The sequence below is a fragment of the Lagenorhynchus albirostris genome, chromosome 10 (assembly GCF_949774975.1).
Source record: "Lagenorhynchus albirostris chromosome 10, mLagAlb1.1, whole genome shotgun sequence".
Classification (NCBI taxonomy): domain Eukaryota; kingdom Metazoa; phylum Chordata; class Mammalia; order Artiodactyla; family Delphinidae; genus Lagenorhynchus; species Lagenorhynchus albirostris.
The window spans coordinates 71,929,624-71,953,123 of record NC_083104.1 but is presented as its reverse complement, the minus strand read 5'-3'; the positions used below and the strand labels follow the sequence as shown (position 1 = coordinate 71,953,123).

The following is a 23,500-nucleotide window of genomic DNA, read 5'->3' as shown; positions in this document are numbered from 1 at the left end:
CGCCTGCCGATGCAGGGGACGTGGGTTCGTGCCCCAGTCTGGGAAGATCCCACATGCCGCGGAGCGGCTGGGCCCGTGAGCCATGGCCGCTGAGCCTGCGCGTCTGGAGCCTGTGCTCCGCAACGGGAGAGGCCACAACAGTGAGAGGCCCGCCTACCGCAAAAAAAAAAAAAACGAAACACCAGGGCATTGTCCAGCCTTGCCCCGTTGTCCGTAAGGGGCAGACAAAGGATTTTGTAACAAGCCCTCATCAGACTTGGCTTTCCCCTCAGCCTGCCCTCTCTGCTCTGGCTCACAAGCTAAACAATCTGCTGCTAGTCATGGGAACAGAAGACAGAGGTCTTGGCCCAGTGACTAACTTGCTATCTTTCCAGAGAAGCAGTGCTTCTGGAAATACTGGCTAAGCGAGGACAGTAAAAGGGAATTCTGTTAACCCAAGCCAGTTAAGTGTTTCCTTACTGCTGGGCAAGCCGCCATCAGATGGCCACGGGATTAATTTTCAAATGCTGTTATAAACACCTGCACTTTGGTAAAGACCAGATCCACCCCTCCTTTCCAACTTTAACACCCTGGGGGCTCGCCCAAGTTCTGGCTAAGCCACCGTGATGCTTCCCTGCTCTTCCCAAACAGGCTGCTGCTTCCTATCCGGCATCTGACTGCTTAAAGCAAAGCGTTGTCCACCAGGTGTGCTAAGCGGCCCCTGCTCCTGGTCCCATCATTAGCTTGCAGGTGATCCATGGAGAAATCACAGGTTACAGTGCTCCAACTTCAACATCTCCATTATCTTATCAGCTACTCTAACAAGCATCACCTACAATTATGCCACCACCCAGGGCCTGTGTCTTTGATTGCTATCACGATCCCACAGCTACCCTGGAATCCTCCTGAGGCTCCTCCCTGTCCAGGCACAGCACCCTCATTCCAGCTCTAGCTGGCCAGGGAGCACCCTGCTTACCACTCCACCTCCCTTTAAAAACTGAACGTTGGGCTTCCCTGGTGGCGCAGTGGTTGAGAGACCGCCTGCCGATACAGGGGACAAGGGTTCGTGCCCCGGTCTGGGAAGATCCTGGGCCCGTGAGCCATGGCCGCTGAGCCTGTGTGTCCGGAGGCTGTGCTCCACAACGGGAGAGGCCACGCCAGTGAGAGGCCCGCGTACCGCAAAAAAAAAAAAGAAAACAACCTGAACGTTTTCTCCTTCTATTCCCCCAGAACCCTAGGAATATAAAGTGGCACAGCAGCTCACTAAATTATTAGCGCCAGAAAGCATCTACAAATTTTAATATAGCTTTCCTAAGAATTTTCATTTTCATGGAATCCCCCAAAAGAAGTGTTTTTCAAACTACTGATTGAGACCCATATGGGTCTCAAAACCAATTTAGTGGGTTAAAAAAAAAAAGGATAGGATAGGAAATATTAAGTGCATCAAATACAGGGTTGTGAAAGATTTAGTTGCGTGTGTGTGTATGTGTGTGTTTGCTGGGCCATGATGTAAAATGCATTTTTTTAAATAAATTTATTTATTTTATTTATTATTTTTGGCTGCGTTGGAGTCTTCGTTGCTGCGTGCGGGCTTTCTCTAGTTGCGGCGAGCAGGGGCAACTCTTTGTTGCGGTGTGCGGGCTTCTCATTGTGGTGGCTTCTCTGGTTGCGGAGCACAGGCTCTAGGCACAAGGGCTTCAGTAGTTGTGGCTCGCGGGCTCTAGAGCGCAGGCTCGGTAGTTGTGGTATACGGGCTTAGTTGCTCTGTGGCATGTGGGATCTTCCTGGACCAGGGCACAAACCCATGTCTCCTGCATTGGCAGGAGGATTCTTAACCACTGCGACACCAGGGAAGCCCTAAAATGCATTTCTTATAGGGGACTTTAACCAAAACCATTACAAACGCACTATCCTTCTCCTGGGCTCCTTGAACCTTAATGAGCTTAAGAATCAGCTGGAGAGCTTGTTTAAAAAATGCAGATCCGGGCTTCCCTGGTGGCGCAGTGGTTGAGAGTCTGCCTGCCGATGCAGCGGACACGGGTTCGTGCCCCGGTCCGGGAAGAGCCCACATGCCACGGAGCAGCTGGGCCCGTGAGCCATGGCCGCTGAGCCTGCACATCCGGAGCCTGTGCTCCCCAACGGGAGAGGCCACAACAGTGAGAGGCCCGCATACTGCAAAAAAAAAAAAAAGAAAAAAAAAGCAGATCCTCAGACCCCACTCTCACAGATTCTGCAAGTCTGAGGTACGGTCCATAAATCTCCAATTTTTTTTTAAAGCAATGCCCTTCCCCCACCATCCAATGCAGAATATTGTCCTTGGAGAGTATGAAACCCAACTTACTGAATTTTCCCCATCAAGTTCAAGACACTTGGACAAAAAAGTGTGGAGAGATCTTCAGCAACAGTGGTGACGACTCAGCCAAAGAGAGTCCCTCGGATCACGTGATGGAAATAACTTCCCGTCACCTGCCTACGCCCCTGTCCCAGCCAAAGCAACAAACCTAAACTCCTCTTCTTCCCACCATTCACCTACTTCTTGTCCTCGAGACTTGAACTCGAATGCCTTTCTCTACCAGGAGACCTTCTTTGTTAACCACACTGTCTGTCCACCTAAAGGACCTGGATGTCTTCAACGTCTCTTATTTTACGTCTCTCACTTGCTTTCTGTGTCTTACCTGAAGTCTGTAAGGCACACGCCATACTCACTTACCCAAGCTCTCCCACTAGATCCTAAGTGCCCCAAGGACAGGCACAGTCTCAATTTTGCATCCCCAAGGGCCCATCATGCCAGATTCACTGGCTCCACGCGTGCCCTGATTTGTGAGCTCTGGGGTCCTGACATCCCACCCAGCTGGAGAAGCACATCCTGTCCTGTGGCTTTCCATATACAGCCATAGCAGACAATCCTGTGGATTCTCGGAGATGGAGGCAGGGGCACCATGTCAGGAGGCCAGTTCACACGCGGAGGATGAAGAAACGCGCTCAGGGCCACGCCCAGCCCCGAAGGCCCCTAGACGCCCAGGCTGCCTGCTGCTCCTCCAGCTCAGCGTCCAAGGCAGGGGACAGAAGGTCTGCTCCAGCGGCCAAGGTGAAGGGCAGCTCTTCTCTCCGAAAGCAACATGGCCACACAAAGGCACTCACAGGCTCCACGACTGGGACAAGTCACCTAATCTCTCTAAACCTTGGCGTCTTCACCCACAACTCGGACAGCGACATGTATCGCAGAGGATCACCGTGATCGCTGAGGTAAGTACTTACACGGGGCCTGGCCCACAGGATGCCTTCAACCAGTGCACTGTTAGGTAACTGCCCCAGGTCCTGGCCCACCTTGGGGGCCTCGACCCGCCCCCGTCCTCACCTTCTGCTTCGTGCTGAGGGGCTGCGACTTCAACTTTTCATCCTTGCTCTTGGAAATCCTCAGGAACTGTTTGAGGTCTCCCTGAGGAAAAGCCAAGTGTCTCTGTCAAGTCAGAGTCCAGTCGGTATCTCCAAAGCATCCAACCCAGCAGGTGCTCACAAGGTACCCGCCCCGGGGGGATGGTGGGTGGGGGGGGGGTTGAGGAGCTCTGACCTGAACGCCCAATCCCCAGCCCAGACCCCCTCCCGTGGGGAGTGTCCAGTGGGAATTAAAAACTATAGGAAGTGCCTCCTAGAAGCTCTCACGTCGGAAAGGGAGGAGGACGGTCATTGCGACCCTCAGGGGAGGCCCCAGATGGGCAGGTGAGGAAGCCCCTGCCCTGAGGGAGCCAGGAGAGGAAAACCCCACAGCCCCCAACCCTCCATCCTCACGGGGTCTTCACGGACCCGACAGGAAGGCTGTGTCCTCCAGACATAACGAAGAGGGGACATCAGCGGCAAAAACATGCACAAAGTGCTCACGAGCACTCGCTAACGGAAAGACGAGGGTCACTCCGCCCCCTTCCTGCCCCGAGCTGGGGAATTTGACAAGCAGCAGCTCGAAGACCAAGGGGATTAGGCCTAGATGGGCGAGGGAATGAAGGGTGAGGGGTGGAGCTGGGCGTGCCAAGCAGGGTGGAAAGAGAAGGCTAGTGGCTGGGTTAACACTGTCCCTCAAGTGGTGCGGGCTGCAGGGAAAGAAGGAAAGCCAGTTTCTGAGCAGCGGGCAGAGGGAGAAGCCGGAAGAACCTGGGCCCCACCCCCAGACCTGGGGCTGGCAGACGGGGTGCGGGTCAACTAAAGGTGGGTGTCGGAGAGCTGGGGGGACAGGAGGCTGAGCATCTCAAGGTGGTGACAGCAGGTTCCCACGGTGCCCCCCGCCCCCCAGGTCAGAGCACTGCCCAGCCCGAGACAAGCAGGGCCCCGGCCAGCAGCATACCAGGTCCACATACTCCAGCACCATGTAGTGGGGCTCGGCCTCCCGGCACAGTCCCAGCAGCCTCACCACGTTGGCGTGGTTCAGCTTCCCAAACATCTCGAACTCCCTCCGGAAGTCCAGCTGCTGCTGCTCGTCCCGGCTCTGCAGGCTCTTCACAAGCACCAGGGTCTCTGGCACCCCCTCCTCCAAGCCCTGCGCCTTTGCCAGGAACACCTCCCCAAACTCGCTCTTCCCTGCGGGCACACGTCTGAGTCGGCCAGCAGCCTTCCCCCGAGCAGAGAAAGCCCCTGACTTGGGAGGCACCTGGCCTGTGTCACACAGCAGGGAGTCTCTCTGCTCCACCCACCTGGACGGGGCGGTGGCCCCAGCTGTGTGGGTGACCCTGAGCAAACCACTTCCCCTTCTGCCCTGGGCCTGGCAGTTGCTAACAGTGAAATAAAGGGGTCAGATTAATAGTACTTTCTAGAGGGTGGTCTGTATGAGAATTTTAGGTCATTCACCATAAATAGATCTTAGTTCTACATTCTAACCTATGCTCAGAAAACATTTAACTAGCACAGATCCGTAACTTTCAGAGTTATTCCTAAAACAAAGCTAACTTTAGTTGATTTCTTTTTAAAGGTGAGGGAGAATCAATCTAAATAAATCGTCAAGTGAATAATACACAGGAATGACAAAATCTGTGGAGGTGGGGTGTGGACAACAGGTGGGGGACACACTGGACCGGGCCTCTCCAAAGCTCCCTCCATTTCTGATGTTCTAGGCCTCAGGGACTCCAGAGCCACCAGCCCTAGCGCAGCCCCAAGACAGACCAGAGCCTGTAGTTAAGCAGGGGTGATGATGGCAAGGCAACACACCCAGTGTGGTGATGGGCTGCAGGCTGGCCCGAGGGAAGTGCATCTTGTCACTTGTGCTGTGGCGTTTGTTGGTGGCCACGGAGCTGGAGCCCAAGCTGGTCAAGGCCACTTCCTCTTGGATCTCTGCTGAGGGCTGTCCGTTCTGCAGAGGGCCGCCTGGGAAGAAGGGGCAGGGAGGGTGTCAGGATAAGACCTGACACTCTGGCCACCATGGCGGGGACTGCAGTTCTTTTCCACAATCTCCCACTTCCACCAAAGGGGTCCAATCCTGGGGTCCCACACAAAATCCACACACAATCCAACCGAAGAACTGATGGGGCTGGGGCGAGGGAGACAGGCATCCCTTAGGGTATGACCACTTATTGACACAGCCGATTACAACTTTTGAAATGGAAAAAACTGCACAAGTCTTATCTGAGTCAATGGTCCCTGGACAGCATGGTGACATAAGGGTTTTTGCTTTCATAGGGTCTCCTACAGGCACAAAGGGAAAATCACGACAAGGGAAACCCAGGCCCTGCTCCTGAACTCCTAAACTGAGAGGGGAGACCCAGCAATGTCCCCAGGGGGCTCCCAGTCGGAGGAGAGAATGGCAGGAGGAGGGAAACAGGCAGACAGATCGCCCCTGGGGAAACTCAAAGACTAATGGGGGGAGACAAGGTGTGCAAAGAGACATGAACACATATACTTAAATTATGTCTGTGGTTTCGAACTGCAGGGAGAAGGCAGGGAAACGTAGGAGGCTGGCCCAAGAGGCTCCAATGAGCAAGATGTAAGCCAGGTTGCGCAGAAGCCAAGGCCCAGGGAATCGGCCAACTCCAGGCTTCCAGCTGGGATTGGGGCAGGGGGGCGGCGGGGGAAGGGGAGGGGGGCGGTGCGGAGCGGCTCTGCTCTGGCTCCAGCAGTTCCCTCCAGCGCCACAGCGCTGTCCTCCGTGGCCACGGGAGGGCGCTCAGCACCTGCGCACAGCACCGCCTCCCTCTTCCTGGGCCTCCCTCCTCCAGGGCCCCTCACCGTTGAGGCACTCCATCTCTGGCTCCTCGCCCTCCGGCTGCTTCTGAAGCCGCTTGGCCTTGCAGCGCTTCTTGCAGTAGAACATGAGGCCCAGCACGGCAATGATGTAGGCCACGGCGGCGCCCACCGACAGCCCTATAGTCTGGATCATCTTGTAAGGTGGAGGGCTGCCCAGGCCCTCCGACTCCTCCAGCACCGGCTTGTCTGAGAGACATACAGATAGGTGTGAGCAGGGGCCGCTGAAGCAAGCCCAGCCCTACTTCTCTACTGGCTGCTCCCTACCAAGCCAGAGCGACCCAGGGAGGGTCACCACCAGCAATGGCATCAACAAGGGCCAGGTCCTCAGGGCCCCACCAAGGCCAGAGGGAGCTCTGCAGGAGTTGAGGCCAGTGATTCCCAAGCTGGCTCTGCATCTGGACACGAGGCCGGGGACACACCTAAGAGGCACATCTGTCGGCCCCACCACAAACCCACACTGTTTGCTAACAAGCTTCCTTAATGACTTAACATCATGAGTCAGGCTCTGAAGAGCTGCATCTGGGAACTTTTGGTTTAGAATCGCAGCCATCGCCCAGCACAGAGTGGTTCTTCAGAAAAGTATTGGTAGGGACTTCCCTGGCGGTCCAGTGGTTAGGGCTCTGCACTTCCACTGCAGGGGGCATGGGTTCAATCCCTGGTCAGGGAACTAAGATCTTTCATGTGCGGCATGGCCAAAAAAAAAAAAAAAATTAAAAAAAGAGAAACGTATTTGCAGAAGGGATCTTCTAGTCTAGGGGCTTTCAGTGGCCTCGGGTCCCATGGAGAAAGAGGTGCCTGGAGGGAGAGAGGCCCAAGGGGGAGGCCATGCAGGATTCCCCAACTCTCACACACACCCAGTGGCTTCAACCAAGGAGGCTGTCACTTCACCTTACTCATTTAAAGTTCCACATAAAACTTTGTCTAGAAAACCAGTTCTGCTGCTAAACCAAAAAAAGTTTGAAACCTCTCATTTAAACCACGCCCACCTTACAGACAGAGAAAAAAGCCCCTGGGGAGGAAATAACACCTGCAAGGGCACAGAGGTGGTTAACAAGAGAGGCCAGACCCAAACCCCAAGTCCCTGACCCTAGTCAGGGTGTTTCACCTGACACACCATCCTCTCTGGGCCTCCAGCGTAAAGGAAACTTGTGCTGCTGCTTCCTGGCCTGATCCCCTCCCTGCCCACCCAGGGACCTGTGGGGAGACCTGGGAGGAAGCATTTTAGGACAAGGGCACCATCCCCTGACTTCCCCGGAACAGGCACACACCCACTAGCCGTGGAATGTTTAAGGGAGAGCCCAGGTCCAGGCAAGGAACCCGAGACTGACGGTGAGGTGGCCTGGTGGAGGGGACACAGCTGAATGCCCGCGCCCACCGCAAAAATGGTTTCGTGCCTTCTGTGTACAGGGGCTGATGAGCACAAGGATGAGACAGAAGTGAGGTGCCCCCACTTCCTGTGCAGGACACCCCTCCGGGCCCCATACCCACGACATAGAGGGGGGCCTCCGTGTGCTTGATGTTGCAGCTGTTGCCCGCGATGCAGGTGTAGCGGCCCGAGTCCTCGGGGGCAACATCGTGGATCACCAGGGAGCCGTTCTGGAAGATGTGCATCCTGCCAGGAGAGAAGTCACAGCGTTGCCCACCAGGCCAGCTCCAGGGAGACTGGGCTGCAGGAGAGGCAGGGTGGGTGTGGGAAGGAGACAGCCTACCTGGGTCCCAGCTTGGTGGGGTCCAGGATACGGTCTTTGCCCTTCCACTGAATGAGTGGCTTGGGGTCCCCCTGGGCCTCGCACCGCAGCAGGGCCGTGTGGCCCTGGTACACGGTCGTGCGCTCCGGCTCCACCTTGAAGGTGATGAACACTGGATGGGAAGAGCCCGGTGAGGGGCAGGGAGCACTGAGCAAAGGGGCTGGCGGGGTGCAGGCAGCTGCCCCACAGGGCCCGCCAGCCCCAGCCCCAGCCCCCTGCACGGTCGCACCTGCCACGGTGAGCTGGACGTGGGCACGGATCTGACCCTGCAGCCCATTGGAGGCAATGCAAGTGTAGTTGCCGGCATCATTGCGGGTCACCCTGGAGAAGTGCAAGGTCCCAGCGTTGTCCGTCACCCACTCTGGAAGGCTGCTCCCATCTACAGGGGCAACATTGGGGAATGATGGGATGGACCAGAGTCCCATGAGTGGCCAGCAAAGCCCTCAGTCACTCACCTCTACTGAAAAACACGGCATCGCTCCTGGCTATTCACAGACAAGATCCAAACGCCTGAGCCAGGCATTGGGAGTCCCTATTACTTACTCCTTTTCTAATTTTTCAGTCTCACGTCCTTCTATTGCCCTGTATAACGTTCCACTTCCACCAAACTGGACTTCTGGTTGGGCTTGGAATTTGCCTTGCTCTCACCCTCACTGCCTGTCACTCTCCACTCCTAGAACCCATTCCTGCTCTTTGCCATCGTCCCACCCATTCTGAGTCCCACCCCCCACAGACAGCTCCCCCAGACACCTGAGCAGAGACAGCCCACTTGCTGCTCAGAATCTACAACCCCCCTCTCTCTCACTGTTAATGGGAATGTAAAAACCTTTTAAAAAACAATTTGGCCATTTGCATCAAGGGTTGTAAAAATGTGCATACCCTTTTATACATAATTATTCCATTTCTGGGAATCTTTCCCAAACGAAATAAACCCAAGTCCAGAAAAAACTCTGCCTCAAGATGTTTATTGCAGCAATAAAAAGACAGAGAGAGAGAGAGAGACAGAAAGAGGCAGAGAAAGGGAGGGAGGAAGGGAGGGTGGTTAACAACCCAAATGTCCAACATTTAGGGGATATTTAAGTAAATTACAGTGAATCCAATCATTGGAATATTATTGCAATCATCAAAACCAATGTTTATGTACAAAACCACGGGGAAATGCTTGATAATGTTAAGTAAAAAAAGATAAAATTACATACAGTTATCTGCATCTTCCATTTCTATAGTAAGCATGACTCAACTCATGGAAGTATAATAAGTGAAAATTATATGTACAGTAAAACTGCTATGTAAAAACAAAAAGATGTACACACAAAAAGGTACACACCCAGAGATGACTGATGGTGGGATTATGCATTATTTTCTGCCAAAATTTTCTAAAGGATTACTTTTACATTGGAAAGGATGACTATTTTGAAAAGAGGGAAAGGACTTTACGGCCCTGTCTGGACCAATCCAATCATTTGTTGCCTTGAGTCGTCTTATATGTTGTCTAATGCTGTAACCTGACCTCTTTTGTGTCTGGCTTTTTTTTTTCTAACTGGACCATAAATCGGCCCCTACATTTCTTGTCTATCCCAAAGTTTGGGGCACTCAGCTCGTCCTCAGACAGGCATACATCTGACCAGTGGACTGCCTGCTGCCCCCCACCCCATGCTCACACAGTACCCACCTGCCCGGACCCACTTAATAGTGGGCTTCTCTCGGCCTGTGGCTGAGCAGGGAACCGTGGCCTCCTTGTCAAACTCCATGCACTGCTGTGGCCGGGGCGGTGGTGTGAACTTGAGCTTTTCTGTTTCAGTAGCAGAAAAGGGGAGGAATTGAGGCGGCAGGCTTGAAGATTCTGGACGCTGCTGCTCCCTCCCTGGTCCTCTCCTGCCCAGGAGGCCAGGCGCCAGCTCACCCAGCACTTGGACGCGGGCCTGGGCCTCGATGCTGCCAGCGGGGGTGCTGCTCACGCAGCGGTACCACGTCCCGTCGTACACCTCCACGCTGTTGATGCGCAAGGTCCCATTCTTGAAGACCTCGAACCGCGAGTCCTGCAGCACAGAAGATGTGCCTGAGAGCGGGTCTCGGCCTACCCCCCACCAACATCTCCCTGGGGGACAGCCTCAGGGTGGGGGGAAGCGAACCTTGGAGGTGAGCACAGAGGACTCCGTGTCCCCGCCCCCCCCCCCCCAGCAGTAATCCCCGTTCTCACCTCCGAGATGAGCATCTGGTTTCTGTACCAGGAGACTGTGGGTTTGGGTGTGGCCTGGGTCAGGCAATGCAAGTAGCCTGGCTTGCCCTCCTCCAGCTGGCTGTCTTGGGGCTTCTCCAGCCACGTGGGCACAGCTTAGAGGGACAGGGAGGAAACAGAAGGTTGACCAACACATCTACAAAACCAACAGATCCAATCCCAAGAAATTTTAATACCCTCCCCCCCAACCCCGGCCCTGAGTTTAGAAACCCTTGTCTGCTCCGGCGATCACTGCAGCCATGACCCCTTAGTGAAGGCCCATGTGCCGGTACCTTTTGAACATTATCCTAGCTAATGATCACAATATACCCCCCAGGTATTTATTTTTATACCCATTTTATAGATAAGACAACAGAGGTTCAAAGAAGTAATGGTGATTTATTAATCCATGATAGAGAGAGGATTGAAAACTGGTCTGCATGACTCCAAAATCCTTGCTTTCTTTATTACACCATAACGTTCCGAGGCTTGGTCCCTGAATCTCTGTTCCGTTTTAGCCATGCTCATCCCCTGAATGATCTCATCCAGTCCACGGCCTTCAGTACCATCCAAGTGGATGAGTCCCAAATACACAGCCTGGCTCCTGGCCTCCCCCCAATGAACTTCAGACCTGCAAATCCTACCGGCATTTCCAACTGGATATCTAATAGGCACTTCAGGCTTTATACGTGCAAAAGAGAATGCTCAATTTCTCCCCAAACCTGCTCATCACAGTTTTCTCTATCTCAGTAAATAGCACCACTATCCAGCCAACTGTATAAGCCAAAAACTTAGTTGACTTCTCTCTCTACGGCTCCCCCCGCCATCACATTCATTCTATACAAACCTCATCTACCTCAGCTCTAAAATGTATCCTAACTTTCACCACCTCCCACCTCCACCGCTACCACCTCTGTTCAAGCCCCTTAAACACCTCCCCTAGATGATTACAGTCATCTATTAACTGGTTTCCTGTTTAGACTCTTGCCCCTAACAGTCTAGTCTTCTCAGAATAGCCAGAGTCACCTTTTGAAAATGTCACTCACACTCAGTCCCTGCAAGGACTTCTCATCCTCTGACTTGGTGGGGCAGACTTTGCAAAGGTGGCTTTAAACAGTCCTCCCATCTCTTGCTTCTCTTTGTAATGTGGCGTTGCCACTTTCCCATCAAGAGGCAGGGTCTATTTCTCTACTGCCTGGAATCTGGGTGGCCTGAGACTTGCCCGGTCCAATAGAATATAGTGGACAATGTCTAAGCTAATGCCTTGAGAAGGCTTGCAGCATCCAGTTTTGCACTCTTGGAACCCAGCCTCCACGTGAGAAGCCTGAGCTAGTCTGTTGGAGTGGCTGTGTGGAAGGGAACCAAGGCACCCTGGTCGATATCCTCCCTCAACTGCCAGACTGAGCGAGGCACCTGAGGGAGGACATCAGGGAACAGCCAGCCACCAGCTGACGTACCAGCTGCCGCCAACAGCACATGGAGCTGAACCATACCCACAGAATCAATCATGAGCAAATCGGTGGCTATTGTTTCATGTTTTGGACTGGTTTGTTACACAGCAGTAGCTAACTGGTACACTTGTATTACAAACCAAAGTCCTTACCATGTTCTTACAAAGCTTCATATGATCTAATCTCTGCCTCTCAGACAACCTCAACCACACTCACCATCACTTATTCAACACAAGCCACACAGGCTACTGCTGTCCCTTCAATTTACAAGCCCATTTCTTGCTCAGGGCCCGTCCACGTGGTTCCCTCTTTAATTTAAGCATCAGCTCAAATACCACCTTCTAAAGAAGCCTTCTCTAAACTCCCCCTGGCCCTCATGCCATCTCTCTGTCACTTACCCTATTTGATTTTTCTTCATGGCTCTGCTGCCACCTAAAATCATATATTTGTTCATTCAATTGTTTTCCTTGCTTGCTTTGTTGCTATTAGACTACGAGCTCCACAAGGGGAAGGATTTTTGTCTGCTTTGTTCATTGCTGCATTCCCAGTACTGGGAGCAGTGCCCAGCACAAAGAAGGCACTCGATAAAGCTGTTGATGGAATGCAGGGATGGAGTCCTTCCTCCTCCGAACTGTACCCACTACCCCTTCGCACCAGTCCAGCCCTGCGTGCGTCACGCACTCTCTCTAATTCCACAGGTCTTCTCAGGGAGCAGGGCAGGCACAGGGCACTGTTGGTGCCTGTCAAAAGACTGATCAATGCCAGCACTCCCACCTCCAGCACGCATATGCCTCACTTGGAGCATATGCTGAACACTCTTTGTCTGGGCCCACCCCCAGAGAGGCCGGGGGCAGGAGATGTGGAGTGTGGTCCCAGATTCTGTATTTTTAAAAGCATCCCCGGGACTTCCCTGGTGGCGCAGTGCTTAAGAATCCGCCTGCCAATGCAGGGGACATGGGTTCGATCCTGGTCCAGGAAGATGCCACATGCCGCAGAACAACTAAACCCATGAGCCACAACTACTGAGCCCACGTGCCACACTACTGAAGCCCGCATGCCTAGAGCCCGTGCTCTGCAACAAGAGAAGTCACCACAATGAGAAGCCTGCACACCACAATGAAGAGTAGCCCCTGCTCACTGCAACTAGAGAAAGCCCGCAAACAGTAACGAAGTAACAAAGATCCAACGCAGCCAAAAATAATTAAAAATAAATAAATAAAAAAAATGCAAAATTAAAAAATAATAATAAAAAAATAAAAGCGTCCCCAATGAAACAGGTGAACAACAGACCCCGACTGGAGAAAGGCTGATCATGGCTGCTTGCATTTGTCTGCACATCGCTGTGGAAGTGTCCTGAGCGCATGTTACCTGGATGCTGCAGCTTCCCACCCGATCCAGGTACCTGAGCACGAAAGTGCATGTCTCCTAGGTTTTAGTATCTTAATGGGAATAATACCATCACAACTTCCAAGTGTACAAAGCTCTTTTCATGTTTGAAATCTTTTTGAATTTTTGCAATTTACCTACTTGGAAAGATGTAGAGGTAAATGGAAGAAGCAGGTTGCAAAATGGTATGTGTGTGTGTATGAATTTGTCTCGGATATCCTTTTAAATTATCATAAACGTTTGACACAGGCATGGTGTAAATAAATAAATCTCTATGCCTGTAGCAAGGGTATATAGGTCTTTATCATTTATTTCACAAGTCATATGTTCACTGTAGAAATTTGGAAAGTATAACAACAAATAAAATAATTACTACCTATAACTCTGACACATCACCTTCCCCAAAAAGAAAAGGAAAGATCATTTTTATCTACTTCACTGATCTTTCTGGCCATCTAGTAGGGAAGGTAGTGAGTTATTAAGCCCTATTTTATGGATGAGGAAACTGACGCCTGGCAAGGCAGGTGACTTTCTACCCGTGGTCATTCCATGCACTGGGGACGGAGTGGGACCTGGGTCTCAAGACTCCCACTCTGTTGCTTTGTCCTCTGCAGCCAGAGGACCACTCTTCTGGCACCACAACCTCTGTGCCTGACTCGCCACTGTCCACTCCAATATCACCTCCCAACGGCTGACTGGTTCCCAAGCCGGCAGGGCTCAGAGCTGAGGCAGGGCCTCAGGTGAGCACCAGGGAAGCCTCTATCCATCACACCCAGAGCCCAAGACCTCCTGGGACCTGGGCTCCCCTCCTCGCCTCGCCCTTCAGGGCAAAGGTGCTCACTGGCCACGGTGATGTTGACATCCTGTCTCCGCCAACCAGCCAGGTTGGCTGCATGGCAGGTATAGACACCAGCATCGCTCTCGGCAGTGCTGGCAAATACCAGCTCATGGCCCTGCTGGTAGACTCTGCCGTGGGCAGGCAGACGGGCTCCCGCGTGCTCCCACCACACACTGGGCTCCGGCAGACCCTGGGGGGGCGGGCAGGCCACACGCTCCTCGCTGCCAGCCGTGAACACCCGTGGCTCAAATGGTGGCATATCTTCAATCTCTGCAGGGATGGGAGCAGACAGCCTGGTTACTGTGGGGCCCAGGGTACCTGACGTTCTCCCGCAGCAAGCCTTGCCCTTTCCAGCACGAGCCCTCCCCGTGACCTTCAGCATTTCCTCTTCCAAGCCCAGCATCCTCTTCCTCCCTCTGCCCTCCAAGCTGCTCTGAGTGGAAACAGGAGCCTAAATCTCTACGTGCCCACAACGTTGAAGGCGGCTCCCACCTCGGCACCCCAGACCCAGGGACCCACCTGCCAGGTGGAGAGTGGCCTCCAGGATGACAGGAGGGCCCCTCTGGCCCTGGCCTACGCAGCGGTAGACCCCTGCATTGCGCGGCCGGACCTGGGTCAGCAGCAGGGACCCGTTGGCAAACACCGTGGCTCTGCGGACGTGCGGGGGGCTGTGGAGGGGAGAGAGTGCTCTTTGAAAGGAGTGGCCCACAGGCCTTCTTCTGGAGGGCGGCCAGTGGAACCCCATCCTGCACAGGTCAGATATGCAGGAAGGAATCAACCAGGAACAGGGCAGAGAGAAGGAAGCCAACACGCCACTCTGGTGTGTGCGTGTGTGCCTGTGTGTGCACGTGTGTGCGTGCGCTTGTCCGCGTGTATGTGGAGGTGTGTATTCTAATTACAAGAGACGCAGCTTTGGGGCAGCCAGGCGAGCAGCAGTGCAAGTGGGAGGCGGCAAGCAATCAATGTGGAGACAGAGTCAAGATACGCCTGCTGGTAAAGCAGCAACTCCAGCACCAGAACTCCCTCAGACGCACCAGACGGACTACTGATGATGTCCTCAGGGCTGCAGCCAGGCGGGATCCCAGCCCACAGCCTAGGGAGCCACACCTCCAAAGGACCATGGCCACACCTGACACCACACAGGTGGTGTGGTCTCTGCTCTCATAGGGCCTGGATGAGGACAGAAGTCCCTATAGAGGGGCTGACACCTCCCGGCACCTTCTAGTAATGTCTGCTTCTTCCAAAAAATGTGCGTGTGCGTGCATGTGTGTGAGTAAGGTATCCTTGCCCCCCAGGACCTTCCTGTGCAGACTGTGATCCCCCAGGTCCCCTGTGTCCCTCCATTCTTGGGTCTCTACCCCCCATCCCAGAGGACCCATGTGGGCAGAAGGGGAGGAGAGAAAGTAGCAGAGCCATCGCTGGCTCACACAGTGTGTCTGTGGGAACTGGAAAAAGATGCCCTTCCTGGAGACCCTTCCCTTTGTTGGAATCATTTTGTAACAGGAAGACATTCTACTGCCATCTGCTGGAAAGTCGAAGTAATACATGTATAGATCTATGATGTCTGTGATAAGAACTTCATTCCCTTTTAGAGAACCATACACAACTTCTATCACCATACTGGAAAGCTGCTGCCAGATGCCTTACCGGCTGCGGTTAGTGATGGGAGTCTCATCCTCAAAGACCCACTGCAGGCTCGGGGGCGGGTGGGCTGAGAACTGACAGTGGAACATGGCCTCCTCATTCCTTGCCACTACCACGTCCTGGGGGGCCAGTACCACCCTGGCAAAGCTCTCATCTGGGGTGAGGGAGGCACAGACACATGAGCAGGCAAGGTGGGGAGGCCCCTCCCCCATCCCCAACTCACCTTCTCCATCCCTGCCCCAGGCTCACCAGCAATGCTCAAGGTGAAGTTCTGACTGCTGCAGGCCTGGCCAAAGGCATTGTGGGCACAGCAGGAGTAGATGCCACTGTGCTCAGGGCCGGCCGGCCGGAGGGTCAGGTTCTTCTCCTTACTGCTGACCGTGTGGTTGCTCTGACCATCAGACAGGGCGCTGCCATCTTGGAACCACTGGTAGGTGGGCCTGAGGGGCCGAGGGGGTCAGTAGCAGGGGGGCAGGGAGGGCCAGAATCAGAGGGTCAGGGCTAGACCCCTCAGTTTACAAATGGGGAAATTGAGGCCTGGAGAGGGACCGTGACTTGCACAGAGGCACACAATTCAGGGGCAGAATCTGGCTGAGATTCTAGGTTTCTCAGCTCCCAGAATCCAGGATCACTCCACAGCACAAGGCTGCCCCTTCTCTGGTGACCAGGGCCCAGTGTGGAGCAGCATGGGGCAGGGACGGTGGCAGAGTCCACAGTTTGGGGAGACAGCTCTTGACATCAGTCCAGAATAACCCTTTCCCTCCCCACCCTCAGTGTCTCCTTACCGAGGGTGCCCGTCAATGTGACAACGCAACATGACCTGGGTCTGTGGCTGGATCTCGGCTTCCGAGGCTGGATGCTTCAGGACCACGGGACCGGACTCAATCCCTGGAGCAGAGGCCGCGGTTGCAGAGTGAGGGGCAGGGCAGAGCAAGGGTGAGAGAGCAGAGGAGGAGGACAAGCAGGAAACGATGGAACCTGGAGGCTCTGGAGCCAAGAGACACTGGGGCACACTGCCTCACCGCTCCTGCCATTTGCAAAAGTATCTGGCAGATCAATGGGTTCAAGATTTGAAGGGGAAAAAAAATAAGTTCTGGAAAAATTAAAACTTTTTAACTTCCTCTTATCCACACAAGCAGAGAGCTGACCCCAACTGCATTCTCCCTGCCCCATTCAACTGGAAATGGGAGAAGCTGAGGCAAAGGAGGAGTCCCGCAGGGCTCAGGAGTTGAGGGTCTAGAGGGAGGGGGCGGGCACAGCTCCCGGCTCTCACATTTGATGTTGAAGGAGGCATTGGCACTGTGGGCCTCCTCTCCGGTGGCATCATCCCGCGCCACGCACTGGAAGGCTCCCGAGTCCTGCAGCCGGTCCACAGCTGCGAAGCTCAGGCTGCTGCCCTGGGCGAAGCGCCGCTCGGTGTCCTGGACTGGGGCCCCATCCAGCAGCCAGTACACGTGCACTGGGCCTGGGGCCTCGACCTCACAGCGGAGCAGCGCCCGGCGCCCCTGCAGCGCATCCTGGGAGGATGGCTCCTTGATGAAGACAATGGCTGCCTGGGCACCTGCAGATGGGGAACACGGGAGAGGCAGGGTCAGGGGGAGCTGCAGCCACTGTTCTAACACAGGTCACCCACTGTCCTGTGCACAGGAGACGTCCAGTAAGTGCAAGTGAGAAGGATCATTAGACCACAATTGCCAAGTGTCCACTGAGGAACGTTTACACTGTGCTGGGCGCTCCGCAGGATACAAAGATGCAGTACCCTCCAGGACGCTAGTCTGGAGGCGGACCCAGGATAAGGCAAAGCTCGTGCCAAATGAATGATGTGGGCAGTCGGTGCCTCTAGAACACCGAAGAGGGAGGGAGCCCCAAGGGCTAGGGGAAGGAGGGGATTAATGCCACATGGGACACTCCCTAGAGGAAGAGGGCCTTGGAGCTACGGGACCAGATCATAGGAAATGCCAGACCAAGGAGCGGGGAACATCAGCAAGCAACCCTCCCACCATCTTCAGAATGCAGGACACTGAGCAAAGTTAAATCATGATCCAAAGAGCTTCTTGGAAGGATTACTGGCACTCACATACCCGCTGAGGGTCCAGCATCAGAGGTGGCCACAGGTCAGGGAGGCGGCTCTGAATCCTATCCACAGACCACTCTGCAGCCCAGCATTCCCCAGGGGCGTCTTTGGGAGAACCCATCCCATCACAGGAGAAGCCAATATTCTCTTGAACTGGCATTATTCCCAAAGACATGCCAGGGCCACCCCCACGTCCTTCTCTCCATCCTTAAGGATCCGTCTGTGGCCAAGGCTGGCTCTTCTGTGCTAGGTGAGAGGTGAGCTAAGTGGTCCCAGGTTTTCACCTGAATCCACTCCTCCTCCTGCATGGCTACAGTTCAGCTCTGGCAGGGGTCAGGGGGGCACCCTCGGAGGAAGGGGCCCTGCAATCAAAGGTGGAACTGTAGCCAAACAAAGGGGAGAGTGAAGAGCCTGTGCAGAGTGGCAGATGGGCTGGGGAGGCGGAGGGCAGGGCCACGCAGGTGGCATAGTTACCAAGCCAGGAATAATACACCGGGCTTTGTTCCTGGTCCGTGTGGGCGCCCTGCAGAGGCCCAGAGCTGCAGAGCCCGGGACACCAGCCGCCTGGGGAGTTTGGCAGGTGCGGGGGGGCGGTGATGGCACAGAGGAGGATGTGTTACCCCTCCAGGAAGAAGGAACAGGCCACCTGGGGCTGCTAGGTGAAGAAGCAGGCTCTGCCTCTGGCCAAACTGGGCCCAGCAAGGGCAGGAAGGAAGAGGCTAATGGGGTTCTGCCCATCCCATCCCAAACCACTGGAGACTGATCTTGGCCCAAAGAGCACCCTTCCCAGTCCCTGGGCGGAGCCGGGGGGGGGGGGGTTGGTTCTTTAGGGCACAAGAACCTGTCTCCTCATAAAGTCAGTTTCAAGACAAGTTCAGGATCCCCCAGGGCTGGGGCCAGAGGAGGGGCTGACCCGATGTTGGTCCGCTTCCCAGCGTTCCAGAGGGGCCGGCCCGCAAGACACACAGAGCTGAAAGGGGCTGGGAGCTCCCGCATTACTTCTCATTGGGTTCCTGCTGGCTCTCTGGATGGGACAATTCTCCACCACGCTGGGCTACCCCACCCACTGTGCAAGTTAGCAAATCTGCACCCAGTCACCCTAACAGCCCAAACAACCCCACTCAGTTCCAATCTCTGCACAGGAGTGCGGTCCTGCCCCCGCTGAGCAACGTGGTACAACCCCTGTGTAGTACAGATGGGTGGGTCAACTGAGGTCCAGAGAGATGAAGGGATTTGCCCGAGATCAAACAGCTAACCGGTGGCAGAGCCAGGACCATGATCCAAGGAGGCCAACTCCATACCCCACGCTCTTCCCAGCCCCGTCCAGGAACTCAAAACCAATCCTGGAAGTATCTGATCTCAGAATGGGTCTCACTCCCCGCAGCCAGGTAGAAAGATAGACACACCTCCTGCAGACAACGCCAGGCTCACAGAGGCACTCAGCGAACACTAGCTGAACTGGGGTGACCTCAGGAGAAGCGTGGGGCAAGAGCTGGCGGACACAGGGGCATCCGGAACACTTCCCGACCCCCACTCCTGACACAGATGGGCAGCCTCACACCGAGGCCTCAGCAGGCCTCTGCAAACGTGACTCACCCAAATCTTGGGGCCCTCGACCCAGAACTAAAGATGCTCATCAAAGACCAGAGAGAGATCATCTGCCTCAAAGTGTAGGGGACTCCCCACTTCCCAGCTCAGCTTCTCCAGACCCAGTGGGGGCCAGGAGTCTCGTCCATACACAGGAGCGTTAGTTAAGCGTTTGCAGTCAGGTCCGACTCGATCCTGACCATCACACTCGGTCTGCCTGACCTTGGGTAAGGAACACAGACCGTGCCCCAGCTTCTTCTGCCTCTCCCATGAGGCCGTCGTGACTCAAAAACGCAGTAACACGTGTGAAGTGTCTTGGATGAGCTCGCTCGGCGGGCGGCTACCGTGATCCTTACCACTGTCACCCATCCTGCCCAAGGACTCGAGTTTTAGGGATATTAAGAAGCTCCCCCCAGGCAAGGCCCAGCACCATCTCAGACCCCAGATGGGAAAGGGATAATCAGGTGGGGGGTAGGATGGAGGGAAAGGGGCTGTGGGGTTGCAGGAACCACAGACCACTTGCCACAGAAACCTGAGCTGGGAGAAGAGATGGCATGACTCAGAGGGACCCCAGCTCAGCCTCCAGCATCCCGTCTTGTCCCGGGGCTGGAGCTGCAGGAGCTGTGGTGAGACGCTGCATTCCCAGACTGCCGCTCAGAGCCCCCGCCGCACCCCCAAGACAGGGCCTGGGAAACATCAAAGCCGGCCCCGCGGGGCCCTCTGTCCTGACGTCAGCTCACAGCAGGTCCTGGTTAGTGCTTGGCTGGGGCAGACTTTAGATGTAACAAAAGGCAGGGAGGGCAGCCACCAGGCCTCCTCTAAGACCCCGGCCCCTGCTCTGAGCGCACACCCCTGGCCGCCAGGCTTCTCACGCAGGAGCCTGGCCCAGTGCTGTGGCACCCACGTTTACTGCGCCCAGTCTGGCCATCTGCATGGTCTGCAGGAGAGGCTGGTCTGTTGTTTTGTTTGAGGGGAAACGGGCAGGCCGAGGAGCCCCTGGCAGATATGCCAGACTCCAGACACGGAGGGGCTGGGAAGTGAGGGACTCTTCAGAAGCTTCGGCTGAATGACAGAGAAGGAGGAAGGCTCTGGGGATCGAGGTGGTACCTGCCTCGAGGTGGCACAGTCCCCAGCACATCCCTGTCCCTGCACCACCTGACTTGAGGATGCCCCCAGGGCTGTGGTCCAGGGAAGACCCACTCTGGAAGCACACCGGTCCTGGACTTCCCAAAACCTCCCCCCTTTCAGAGTCCGGTCCTCCGTGCATGACACCTTCTGCACCCTCACGGAACACCTGGCCCACGTGCTCCTCAAGGAAGCCGCTCAGCATAGCAGCAGCCAGTGGCCCTGCCGCTCCCTAGCAATGCCACCTCCGCTGGCCTCTCCCTTGACATGAAATGAGGACCCCAAGCCTACCACTCAGGGGCTGTGTGAGGCTAAGTGGGTTCATAAACGCAAAGCCCGAAGCAGAGAGGGCATGGTGGGCTCAGGAAGCACAGAGAGGGCATGGTGGGCTCAGGAAGCACAGAGAGGGCATGGTGGGCTCAGGAAGCACAGAGAGGGCATGGTGGGCTCAGGAAGCACAGAGAGGGCATGGTGGGCTCAGGAAGCACAGAGAGGGCATGGTGGGCTCAGGAAGCACAGAGAGGGCATGGTGGGCTCAGGAAGCACAGAGAGGGCATGGTGGGCTCAGGAAGCACAGAGAGGGCATGGTGGGCTCAGGAAGCACAGAGAGGGCATGGTGGGCTCAGGAAGCACAGAGAGGGCATGGTGGGCTCAGGAAGCACAGAGAGGGCATGGTGGGCTCAGGAAGCACAGAGAGGGCATGGTGGGCTCAGGAAGCACAGAGAGGGCATGGTGGGCTCAGGAAGCACTGGCACCGTGACCGGCAGGCAGAGTCATCTGCCCACATCAGGCACGACCCCAGCAGAGCTGGCGCTGCAAATACCCAATAAGGACATTTTCCAAGCCATTTCCTTGGCTCCTCGACAGCCATCTACATGCAGACACTCACTCTGCCTGCGCCCTGGCCCCAGCCCCCTGAGAAAGGCCTGTGTGGGCAGCAGCCCAACTCCCGCCCCCCACTCACCAGCAAGCGGCTGGTCTGGTGCCCACCTTCCTTGATGCTCTCTGGGCTCCAGGCCCAGTCTACCCACGTGTATATACGTGTGCATCTGCGCACACACATGTGTAAACATGATTTTGTGGAGAGCAGAGAGCAGCAGGAAGTTTTTCTGCTTTGATAATTTCAGCTACTTCGGTCCAAGTAACCATCTGGGCCACTCAACTACCTGTCTCCCAGAGACCAGTCCTCTTGGTCTTGGAAAGACAACCCCTGAATCTGTACAGGTCCCAGAACCTGCCAAACCTGACCAGTTGATTCCATCTACCTTCTCTCCCTCCTACTAAAGAAATTCCATCCTTCGGACAGCTGCCTTGGGACCAGGCAGAGGTACCAAGATGACCCTGGGTGGCCCGGGCATGGGCATTCTGCACGGATGTGTGTAATCACGAGTGACTGTGACCTTTCTCACGCACGAGGCCAACGAGCCACAGGCAGGAAGCTGACTCCTCCATCCCCGAGACTCAGTCCTTGGTTCCAGGGCCCACGTCCCTGTGGGGACATCCTGCCTCCCGGATGACCTCGAGAGCACAGGCCAAGACAGCTCCTATTGGGCATATGGTCCCCTGAGGGAGAGGTTTGCCAACTTCCTGTGTCCCATGTTGGGTGACAGCATCAGGACACAGGCCAGGAGAGACAGCCCTCAACCCAAGAGGCACAAATGCTCTGTTCCAGGAAAGAGAGCAGCCCCAGGCCTCCTCACCCACACGAGGATGGCCCTGCTCACAGGTCCCCTCCACGTGGAAACTCTAAGGACACCAAATGAGAGGCCCCAGGGGTACCAGGGTCCCTGCCCCACTTCTCCTCCCCAAGGGGCCAAGGCACCACTGGACTTTGGCCTTCAGGGTCTAACTGGTGCACTTTCAGCTGCTCTGGGACACTCCAAGGGTCCACGGCTCACAGGCGTGCGTCAGTTTTTTGAGGGACAAATCTCAGTCTCTGTAAGAACAAGTCGTTTGCATGAACAGCAAGCCCTCCCCAGTGCACCTGGGCCGGCGGGAACACAAAATGCTGCAGTGGGGTTTGTGAATCTGGGGATCTGGAACGTCCCCCTCCACCACCACCAGTCCACCACCAATATACCACAGGTGGTTTTAGCACCAACAACCCTGTATGATGATAAGCCCCAGAAAATCAGGGTTCAGAGGGTCGCTGAAAATCCACCACAGCTGACTCAGAGACCCAGAGGCAGAGCACAAAGTTCTAGCTGCCCCCCTACCTCGGCCCCCTCTCCCGAGTGTCTGCAGAAGGCCCCAGGTTCGCTGACAGCAGCCCCGCAGCCCTCCACAAGCCATCCAGCCCTCGCTTGGAGCTATGTGGGAGGGAGCAGAGCCAGGGGCCCGGCTGAGTTTTCGTGTCCTGGGATTTAACTGTAAATATCTGGAGAGGCTCCCACGTCCGGATTAGAGAAACAGAACAAAATCACCAGGGATTAGCACAGAAACAACCTAGCGGGCCAGCTCTTCTACCTTAGATGAAAACCACAGCTCAGCCTTGCCCTGCCCACTCCTGGGAGGCCCTGGAGGGGGAAGATCAACCTCTGACGGCAGAAGCGGTCCTCGTGTCCAGTATCAGGCGGCATCCGAGCCCAGAGGGGCAGATACACCGGCTGGGAGATGTGCTTTAAGAAGCTCCTCAGCCAGCAGCCACACCACCTGATCCTCGAACCAGCCTGTCTTCTGCTGGGGCTCAGAGGGCCACACCTAGGACACATCTCTCGCCCTTAGTAACCCTCAGATGGCTGCGACGTCTCCAAGGAAGCGGCAATAAATTAAAAGCTCAGCCAGAGTGACGTGGTGTGATCAGGCAGAAGGAACATGGGGTAGAGAGACCTGGGTTCTAGTCTCGATACAATCCCTCACAAGTAGGGTGACCCTGACAACCACCACCCGCCACCAGGTAGTTTTATTATATGTAACATTAGAGAACTGAAAGGATGTGACTGGACAGTCACCAAGACCTAGTCCTGGATTCGCTGGCACTGAGCCTGAGAGGCAGTTACAGAAACAAAGGGCTCACTCCCCAGAGTCCCCTTCCTGCCCCCCAGCCTCCAGCTGCACAGCCGGCCCCTAAAGCCCACACACCACATGTAGGGCCAGCCCCGGGAGGGATTAAAAGTGATGCTATAAATGGCAGGTGTGCAGTTAGAGGCAGCTGGGAGTCGCAAACCGGGACCCAGCATCACTGCTGATGAGCTACTCCCATTCCTGCGGCTCAGCTTGCATCCT

At 55.3% G+C, this 23,500-nt stretch overlaps 1 protein-coding gene across 1 annotated transcript in view; it reads right to left on the bottom strand.

The window, feature by feature from the left end:
- The window catches only part of PTK7 (protein tyrosine kinase 7 (inactive)), a 60,506-nt gene that overhangs the window by 6,975 nt on the left and 30,031 nt on the right, over positions 1-23,500 (bottom strand). The window contains exons 2-17 of the mRNA XM_060162943.1: positions 16,763-17,050; positions 16,275-16,377; positions 15,739-15,929; positions 15,493-15,643; positions 14,365-14,513; positions 13,849-14,115; positions 10,153-10,286; positions 9,856-9,991; positions 9,625-9,744; positions 8,182-8,331; positions 7,914-8,064; positions 7,689-7,816; positions 6,187-6,390; positions 5,173-5,328; positions 4,316-4,548; positions 3,338-3,418 (exon numbers count right to left, since the gene is read on the bottom strand). Of these exons, the coding sequence (XP_060018926.1) occupies positions 3,338-3,418; positions 4,316-4,548; positions 5,173-5,328; positions 6,187-6,390; positions 7,689-7,816; positions 7,914-8,064; positions 8,182-8,331; positions 9,625-9,744; positions 9,856-9,991; positions 10,153-10,286; positions 13,849-14,115; positions 14,365-14,513; positions 15,493-15,643; positions 15,739-15,929; positions 16,275-16,377; positions 16,763-17,050 (2,642 nt within the window). The remainder of the gene's footprint in view (positions 1-3,337; positions 3,419-4,315; positions 4,549-5,172; positions 5,329-6,186; positions 6,391-7,688; positions 7,817-7,913; positions 8,065-8,181; positions 8,332-9,624; positions 9,745-9,855; positions 9,992-10,152; positions 10,287-13,848; positions 14,116-14,364; positions 14,514-15,492; positions 15,644-15,738; positions 15,930-16,274; positions 16,378-16,762; positions 17,051-23,500) is intronic.